At 43.5% G+C, this 9915-nt stretch overlaps 1 protein-coding gene across 4 annotated transcripts; it reads left to right on the top strand.

Annotated features, from left to right (window-relative positions):
• Nucleotides 1–2076: 2076 nt before the first annotated feature.
• LOC311025251 (organic cation/carnitine transporter 2-like) lies at nucleotides 2077–9878 on the top strand. 4 transcript variants are annotated; one of them, XM_084028093.1, is made up of 10 exons: nucleotides 2077–2527; nucleotides 2790–2893; nucleotides 3467–3621; nucleotides 3697–3868; nucleotides 5094–5220; nucleotides 6111–6208; nucleotides 7566–7780; nucleotides 7924–8106; nucleotides 8418–8553; nucleotides 9704–9878. In XM_084028093.1, exons 1-10 carry the CDS (start codon nucleotides 2123–2125, stop codon nucleotides 9786–9788), a joined length of 1680 nt encoding a protein of 559 aa, XP_083884219.1. In that variant the 5' UTR covers nucleotides 2077–2122; the 3' UTR covers nucleotides 9789–9878. The 4 variants fall into 4 exon arrangements, with proteins under 4 accessions (XP_083884219.1, XP_083884218.1, XP_083884217.1 ...); XM_084028092.1 differs by having other exon boundaries at nucleotides 6108–6208; XM_084028091.1 differs by having other exon boundaries at nucleotides 3467–3868.
• Nucleotides 9879–9915: the final 37 nt, after the last annotated feature.

The following is a 9915-nucleotide window of genomic DNA, read 5'->3' as shown; positions in this document are numbered from 1 at the left end:
GGTTGTGGTCTTTGATCAGCGAGACTCTCAACGACTCGTCGACAGTCAGCAGATGAAATGATTTACTCAGCGAAGGCTTGGAAAGGAGAAGTATCTGCTGGCTGAGGAGTGAATGTGCTCGCATGCTGCTGGAGGGAACTGGAAACCAGGGTTTTGGATAATGAGCTTAAGTTAGGGGTGTGAATCTTCACAGTGATTCCATTAACGAGTCGGTAGTTGGTGATTCGATTCAAGGACACATTTATTTTATTGGAACGATTTGATTCAGTAACTTTTAACCAAAATTCTATATCTATGAAATAAACATGAAATAATGGGAGTGAGACTATCTGTATTCTTCTGAAAGGTGAACAAATAAACCACAGAATTACTTATTTAACATATTTATTCTATAAAAGTAACCTGCATAATATTTTATGCTGAATACAAAAATGTAATTTAATATTGCTATTATGTTATTTTGAAAATGTTTCCATAGACTACATGCTGGCAGGGAGAGAGTGTCTTAAAAGTCTTATCACATTAATCATAATTAAGAATCACGATTCATACAATTTAACGTATTTATATAGATTATTGATGAAGCCAAAACAATTCATTCTATTTATTTATTTTAGCATATACACACACACACACACACACACACACACACACACACACACACACACACACACACACACACACACACACACACAGCATCAAATAACCACATATTTTAAATGGTTAACATTGTACTACTACTTGTATTATATTTACCATCTTACATCACTGAAAGTGGTGATAAAGCATTTTTAAATTACTCATTAATTGACTTCCTGCAGGAGAAGAACATCCCTTAGTTTCACAACAAAGGTGGAAATAACTATCTATATAATGTGTCCATTCATTAACTCAGACTTTTACAACCACACAGACACACACACACACACACACACACACACACACACACACACACACACACACACACACACACACACACACACACACACACACACACACACACACACACACACACACACACACACACACACACACACGGAGATGATAAAGAAATGGATCATTTAAGTAACTGAAATAAAGCCTTGTGTAAATTAACAATGCACTCTCAGATTAACATTTAGGCTATCATGAGTGGATGCCACGATGCCATACACACTGTGCAAACGCTTGTTTTGATTCTGTAGTCAGTTGTATAACTTGTGTAACTACTATTGTATAAAAATGTCAGTATAACAACGATAGGCCTATTTAATTCTCATGTTCATTTCTAGGAGACATTAGATATAAAACATGTTGGAATGCACCAGAATGTGGGAAATTGCATCTCCGTAATTTAACATTTTCTGGGGGAGGAACCCAGGACCCCCACATTACCAGACCCCCCCCCCCCCCCATATGAAATGCTGCTGACGCCCCTGGTTCACACAGACGGGCTTTAAGGACTGGGATCGGAGGGGCAGCTGGCCATCCTTCTGTCCAGTTCATATGAGGTCACCTTGGAAAAGGAGGAGACCGGTTTCCTGCACGACCAATCAATCACTCTTTAAAACGGACTAGATGTGTGTAATCATTGTTTTCAGTCTGCGGGTGAGTGTGGTTCATCCTGGTATTTGGTTACTGCCAATTATTGACCAGTCGCTCACATGAATGTCACAACTTTTTTGTCTCTATAAAGCATATCAGACCTTTGGACTAAAACATTATTATCATATATTGGAGTGTGGAAAGTACTCTCTCCTTCCACCTTCATAATAATGAACATCCTGTGTGGTAAAGACATTCTCGGGAGGTGGTTTGATTGTTGTATTTTTTATGATTTGGGAGAATATGCATATGATAGAAAGGTGGCTGCCTCATGCAGGTATAATGGTATGTTCCTATTCCTATAAAAAAAACAGCAACAAAGCCGAGCAATATAACAGTTTATCTTTAGGTTTTAATTAACTATCTAGCCAAACATGGAAATGCATTGTGCTAAACTATAAAATGTAGGCCTGGTTGGTTAATCCAGAGCTGATAAGTGAGTCCAATCAGCGGGTGGTGGGTGGGAAGGGTCAGCAGCTGAAACAGAGAGGAAGCCCGACTCGGACCTGCATACCTTCTAACTTTGCGCCGCGGCAACATGCACGACTACGAGGACGCCACCGCCTTCCTCGGGGAATGGGGACGCTTCCAGCAGCAGGTGTTCGTCCTCCTCTGCCTCACCTTCATCCCCAACGGCTACACCGGCATGTCCATCGTGTTCGTGGTCGACACGCCGCCCCACCGCTGCCTCGTCCCCGCGCACATCAACCTCACCGCGGCGTGGAGGAACAGCAGCATCCCGCTGGAGGAGGAGGAGGGCGGCCGCGGCGGCGCGCTGGTGCCCAGCAGGTGCTCCAGATACCGGCTGGAGGACCTGCGGAGCTTCTCGGACCGAGGCTTGCTGCCCGGCGTCCACGTCAACCTGTCCACGCTGCCCACGGAGAGCTGCGTGGACGGCTGGGAGTACGACCGCAGCGTGTACGCGTCCACCATCGTGACCGAGGTTGGTGCTGCTCCCGGGGGTTTATTCAGGTTGCCAGGTTGGCTGTCTGCTGCTCAAAGTGGTTCTTTTTACAGGACTTAGCTTCAATAATAAACACGTTTATATCACAACTGCTTATGCATCACGATCATTTTATTACTACCTTTAATCCACCTGGATATTACTGAATATAACAAATGTTTAGAAAGACTATTTGACCAGTGTGTGTGTGTGTGTGTGTGTGTGTGTGTGTGTGTGTGTGTGTGTGTGTGTGTGTTTACAGTGGAACCTGGTGTGTGATGACAGGTGGAAGAGCCCGCTGACCTCCTCTCTCTTCTTCTGTGGTGTCCTCACCGGCTCGTTAGTTTCAGGACAGCTCTCTGACAGGTCACGGACAAAATATTAACTCCAGTTTTTTTTAAATCAAATATGGCACCGAGGAAAGGTCTGGTTTTTTCTGCCGAATCAAAAGTCCAACTATGCGGTGGGTCTTATACGTCTCCAGAGCAACAAGTCTCAAAAACAAACTCAATCAAGTAACACAAACACATTATTTATCTCTTTTCCAGGGTTTTCAGAGGAAATAAAAGTCTGAAAGAGATAAAAGCACAATTTCACAGCTTTATTCAGTCTGATTGTCTGACATGGGACGTCCCATTATGGCGTTTACAGGGGGGTTTGGAGATGTTTGAGGTTTTAAACTCGACTGGTTTCACCAGTTCACAGAGAAGGGATCCGTCACCCAACTTCAGAGTGAGATATCCGGTCGTTGGTGTACGATGAGTTGGCGCCCCACGTACCGAGGCTAAATTCCTCACAGTCGCGGGCTCGAATCCCCATCTCTCTCCACTGTTAACTCTTTGAAATCAAGCAGCAGCACTCATGCTCGCTTCTGAAAGTCAAAGGGGAACTTAACCTTTGACCTTTCTTCCCTCTCTGTATATCGACGCTCTTTTCCAGCTATGGGAGGAAACCGGTGTTGTTCGCGAGCCTGGCGCTCCAGACGGTGTCCACGCTCGTCCAGGTCTTCTCCCCGTCCTGGACCGCCTTCTGCAGCGTCTTCTTCTTCGTCGGGATGGCTCAGATCTCCAACTACGTGACCGCCTTCGTGCTTGGTACGGCCGCGTCGGCACTCGTCTATTCTCGTTCATTCACCGGCTGGCTCACGATTGTTCTCCAACTGTGTTCAGGGACGGAGTTTTTCGGCCCGAGAGTTCGTACGATCTTCTCCACGGCCGGCGTGAGTCTGTGTTTCGGTGTGGGCTACATGCTGCTGCCGCTGTTTGCTTACTTCATCAGAGACTGGAGGATGCTGGTCCTCGGCCTCACCCTGCCCGGCTTCCTCTATGTGCCTTTCTGGTGGTAAGTAGGACTGTGTTTCTTGTAATTTTTTCTTCTAGTTAACATTACATATTAGGTTTGCATTACGCTGACAGGTGTAGAGAGGACCTGATCCAGTTCCTGCAACGATAACTCTCCAGATTGTTTTGCACCATTTTAGAGCTGAAACAATAGTCGACAAATCAGGTTGTTGATAGAGCAAATCACTTGATCGGAATCTGCTTGATAAGTGTGTGATACTTTTTTACTATTTTTGAAGATAAAATGCAGAAAATCCCATTTTTGAATGGGAATATATGCAGATCGTCGAGCTGAAATTCAAAAGGCCTTTCTAGCTCCTTTAGCTCACATCCCCGGTCATATAGTGCAGCCGAATAAAAGGACAAAAAAAAAGTAACTTTCTTTGTGTTTTTACATCTAATATATTAATATATAAGTTTCTTCTCATGATGTCAAAGACATCCGTCCCTCAATCAATCTGAATCTTTTCTTAACATCTAGAGAAGGTCGTGAGTTAAAGCTATGGTCTACATTCTGAGACAGATTTGAAAAAAAGCATCCCCCCCCAACCAAACCCCTCCCTCAGTGTTTCATGATTTGACGAGGCGGCATGACGAGGAGCAGGGAGACGAGAGGATTGGATGGAGGGTACGAGCCAATGGGAGCCTTCCAGAGCAATGGCTCCCATTGGTTAGTTTCTATACAGGCCTACGGCTGATAGACTGGTGGATTTTTTTATTCCAAATCGTAAACCATAGCTTTAACTTTCAAACATCAAACTCCTCACAACGTTACGTCCCGCCTTCCGATCCTGTTTCACCCCGAAATACCTCACCATACGGACGCTCCATACTGTTGACTTTAAATGTAATATTTTTGGGCTTTGGAAAACACTTGACGATGTATGAATGTGACGGACATTTTTCTTCACAATTTATAGACATTACCTTTCACAATAAAAGCCCTCGACGTATATATCTGGCATCACTCGTTACCAGGGCAACTTAAATTCACGGAAAGCAACGAAAGGAAACTAAAGAAAGTAGCTCACAATATATGCGTTTCTTACAGAAAATGATTTAGTTAGTAATCAACAGGGAGGAGAAAATGACCACAAACTGTATTTTTTCATTCTCACTATATAGTCTATATGGAATGAGTGAAGCAAATACCGTACCTCCCTCGTACCTTTGGTGTGCAGCATGTTTTCCTCTGCTATCTGTCTCTCTGTTGTGTGGTGAGACAGGTTCATCCCAGAGTCTCCTCGCTGGCTGCTCTCTCAGGGCAGAGTGGAGGAGGCCGAGGCCGTAATGAGAGACGCCGCCAGGAGGAACAGAGTCAAGCCTCCGCCGGTCATCTTCAACCCTTTGCAGGTGAGAACTCGCTTAAAACAGGTGTGACAGAAAGATCTACGTTTACATTTTACATAAAAATCCTGATATTTGATTCTTTGAGCATATTTTTAGAGAGACTAACTTTACTTTACTTGCCTTCTGTTGAAACCAGAACCTACTTGAAGTTGATCCAGTAGTCCCACTCTCTGGAAATACAGACAAAACTGTCACTACAAAGAATCTGGAATGCTGGGTAACGTAGTGTTGATAATGTAAACAAACGGATACACAGTATCATGAAATAGATCATAAAAAGCAAAGGGGCCGATGCTTCGTTGACGCGGGCACTGAATGGGTCATTCATGTCATGTAATCCGCAGAGACTCACTTCTAACAGTAATAATACTTTTACTACTCCTAATATATATAATGTATAGTATCAGTAATCATTAGATAATTATATAATACTTTTTTTATGGAATAGACTAATCTGAGAAAAACATTGCAAAAACATCCTTAAATGTGAAAGCAGGCGGATTAATTCATTAATTTCTTTAACACTGGAATAAACAGGACGATGGGACAAAAACGTATCATGTAAATTAGGATTTGATGCCGGCTTTTAGAGGCTGATACAGACAAAATAAATCACTATTGCAATTTCAACAAGAATAACCTTTATTTGTGAACAAAGGTAGACCTCAAGCATGCATTTTACTGTAACTCACTGTAATTTAAGAACCGATGCCCCCACCTGGTGCTTTTCTTTCATTGCACGTTGAACTTCGGCCTCCATCCGACGTTTTGGGTACTACATGCGTGCACACGTGCACACGCATGTGTTCCCTCAGCAAGTGGCCACGCATTCACGGGCGTCTCTAATGAAATCACTTCTAGACTGATGCTCAGTGTTTGTTGTCGCACAGCAGAGAGAGCTCCAAGCCGAGAACAGGAAGGCGCACAACATCTGTGACCTGCTTCGTTCCCGAAACATCCGCTGGATCTCCGTCACGCTGTGGCTGGTCTGGTGAGCCCCGCCGCGCCGCCGACCTCCGCCGCGACCCCTGACCTCCGCCGCGACCCCTGCATGCGCAAACACGCACGCTCCAGAACTCACACATAGACAACGACATCCGTTCATGCATCACCTCAACCATGTCAGATCATTTCACTAACAGCACATAATGAGCCGTCGGGTGCTGTGAAGCAGATGAGAATCAGCGGGTTATGTAACCGTCTCAATGAATCTGGAAGAAGATGAAAACGTGCGATTTTTCAGTTTTGTTTCAAATTTAAAAAGTTGTAATTCTTTCTGATTGACTATCCAGTCAAAATGATGCCGTCATGTCTTTCCTCATCTAATGCCCGTCATCATTTCGACCCCAAGGGTTTTTATTTATTTAAAAATCTGTCATATATTACATGGTAAACCTGCAGAAACAACCTTTTTTGGCCAGTTGGGGGTGACGCAAACAAGCTGCAAATCCAACTATGACAATCTTTAGTAGTATCTAGCTTTTGAAGTAAACGGCATAAACAGGTGGATTTGATTTGATCAATGCACAAAATAACGAATAATTACAGTTTCATTAATAAAATAAATAGTTGAAATGGGTTGTAAGCACACGTCATGTTTCCCAGGTGAAAACAATATTGGATTTTTACATACAAATACATTGTTATTTTGATTTTATATTGTTAAACAGGTGCTGGGAATGTGATCTAAAACGGATAAAAGACACTTTTAGTTCCAGCTCAACTTTTCAGGGAAACATGGCTTCTCAGCTGCTAGATGCTCCATATGTTCCCTGACTTTGACCGTTATGACTATTTAGTGCTGCTAGTTCACATACAGGTTTGCTTTTCACCTGAAAACAAAAAAAGCTTACCATATTGTAACCCTAGTTCTATGAGCACAGGTAGAGCCCTCTACTGGACTCCATGGGTAAAACTCTCCTCCAATCACGAGCATGCATTTGCCCACTGAAGATATGCATATAAGCACAGCAGGCTACTAAAGACTTGGACCCCAAATATGGGCAGACGCCACAGTATGACATGACACTACCGGACTATCCTGTCCCCTCTTCAAAAGTGCTGTAGGGCAACGGTTCCCTTTAGAGGGCTCCGCCTGTGCAAATAGTGTAGAAGTCGGGGGGCCTGGAACTGATCTGGGTACAGCCATGGCCTATCCTTACAGGATTGGGGGGTTGCAATCCGATTCGCTGACTTTATGAGTGAACCATTGAGCTCACTGGAGGTGTCTCTTTGTCGACAGCCACTGCTAATAGATGACATTAGTTCCATTAGGTTGACCTCACAATAGTAGCATGCCATAGACCTGCGACCTTCTAGATGTTTTGATGGTTTAATCGCCCTCACAGGAACAGCGTGGCCATCGCTTACTTTGCTCTGTCCCTCAACACGGCCAACCTTCACGGTAACGCCTACTTCAACTGTTTCCTGTCAGCCGTGGTGGAGATGCCTGCCTACGTGTTGTCGTGGGTTACGTTCCGCTGGTTCTCAAGACGACTGACTCTTTCCGTAACCCTCCTCATGGGAGGACTGTTTCTACTCTTCACACAGCTCATACCAGCAGGTATGACACTTTGACTTTGTATCTGGGGGAATCGTATGTTCAGATGCAAAATTAAGAGTTTTTTCTTGCTTGCATGCAAGCAGATGGGCATGCAGGTAAGCCCTTTGTTCAGCTAACTCCCTGTGATGCTTCCTCCCCTTTAGACCTGACTGCCCTCTCCATAACACTCGAGATGATGGGGAAATTTTCAGTGACGATGACGTTTGCCATCGTGTACGCGTACACAGCAGAACTCTACCCGACCGTGCTGAGGAACACGGCTGTGGGCACCTGCTCCATGGCCTCCCGAATAGGCAGCATCGTTGCCCCGTACTTCATTTACTTAAGTAAGGAAGCCTACAGCACCATTGTGTGCCATTCATTTAGGTAGAAAAGAAAGGGCCTATTTCTAACAAGAAGCTGGTGCCTCCACCAGAAAGAACAAAAGCATGAAAGCAGGCTTGATTAGCACCCCTGTCGGATAGACCGGTCTGCTGAAAACCCCCCAAGCTTTCATTTCAAAGTTCCTCTGAAGGTTCAGTGGATCGGATCTGAACGAGCAACGCGGCCACATGGAAGCACACGAAACACTTTGTGCGTTTGCTTTGTGTTTTGGGGTTGTTTGTCACCGTGTCCTCCCTTTGATGCGTTTCCACAGGAAGCTATTCCATTTCACTGCCTTACATGCTGATGGGAAGCATTACGGCCGTGTCAGGGTTGCTGAGTCTCCTGCTGCCTGAGAGCTATGGAATGCCTCTGCCTGACACCATCACTCACATGCAGCACTTCCCCGGGTAAGACTGCAGCACGCCTCTGAGGCCGCCGTTATTACACATTCAGAAGCTCGCTGTCAGGGTCTTTTTCAAATTGTCTTGTATTTTCACTTTAGCTTTTTTTACATGTAGACAATTCTTCACACTTTTTCAACAATACTCAAATGTGGTTAATTTGTCGTACAACTGCCAGATTTAAAATGACTAACTTAATGCTCAATAAGTAACTTTGGTGTTTAAGGACTATTTACTTTTTATGGAATTTATTATATCTATACTCAGTACCACTTTAACAGATAGTTTTAAGCAGACAGGGGAGTCCTGGTTCATTCCTGTGACATGGGGAGTTTTATTTTTTGACAGTAGTGGACAGTAACGGAGTAAATTTACTTAAGTACTGTACTTAAGTACATATCCAGAGGATTTGTACTTTACTTGAGTGTTAGATTTCTTTGGCACTTATTACTCTTACTTGAATACATTTCCAAGACAAATACTTTTACTTTTACTCAAGTTAATTTCTAGAAAGGCTGAAAAGTACTTTTTTTTTTTTTTAAGTACTATTGGACACAAGCTGTGTTTGTCAAAGAAGGAAACCTATCACAGTGCACGCTCTCCACTGGGATCTACGTAAAAGCGGAAATACGTAATCCCTCCCCATAAGGACACATGGGGAGACAGAGTTTGTTGTGCTCCTATATTGTCCTTCCTGTAAAGACAAGTGACTTCAACATTGAGTTATTGAAAGCAGAGATGTAGTTTTTTGTAAAACAGTGATTCTCAACCAGTGGTGTGGGGACAACATTGGTCTTTGAGGGGGTTCCAGTTCCTAATGATAGAGAGTTAGTTGGACAGTGCAGGTTCATTTGGTTACAATTTCAATGATTGTTAATAAACATCTGCATCTGCAACATCTGCTATAGTACTGTGATCCCATTCATTTTATTTGAAATTTACTCTTACTCTTACTTTTACTTAAAGTAAATTTAAAAGCATGTACTTTTGGATACTTAAGTACCTTTAAAAGCAAGTACTTTTTTACTCTTACTCGACTACCATGTCGACTGAGCTACTTTTACTTGTAACGGAGTAAATTTTGACCAGTAGTATTTGTACTCTTACTCAAGTACTGGGGTCGAGTACTCTGTCCATCTCTGTTTTTTGACTCTAGATGTTGTAAGAAGAAGCCTTATACACTTGCACACACCGAAGGGAAGGAAGACGCTGCTGAAAGGAAATCTCCAGTTCTCCCATGAAGGAGGAGCAGCACTGGGATCCAGCATGAGGACGAGAAGTGTGCTTTGAAATGTCCACACAGAAGTGGAGTTCTGTTTTTGCTGTGCTGGCTGCAAAGCAAAAACACACAAAGATTTTATTTTTTAT

The sequence above is a fragment of the Eutrigla gurnardus genome (assembly GCF_963514095.1).
Source record: "Eutrigla gurnardus genome assembly, chromosome: 15".
Taxonomy (NCBI): Eukaryota; Metazoa; Chordata; class Actinopteri; order Perciformes; family Triglidae; genus Eutrigla; species Eutrigla gurnardus.
This window is presented reverse-complemented; position numbering and strand designations above follow the sequence as displayed.

Coding starts and splice junctions, on each gene's coding strand:
- LOC311025251 (XM_084028090.1), top strand. CDS start 2,123: ATGCACGACTACGAGGACGCCACCGCCTTCCTCGGGGAATGGGGACGC. Junction 2,894..3,466: donor TCAGGACAGCTCTCTGACAG/GTCACGGACAAA, acceptor GCTCTTTTCCAG/CTATGGGAGGAAACCGGTGT. Junction 5,221..6,107: donor TCATCTTCAACCCTTTGCAG/GTGAGAACTCGC, acceptor GTTGTCGCACAG/CAGAGAGAGCTCCAAGCCGA.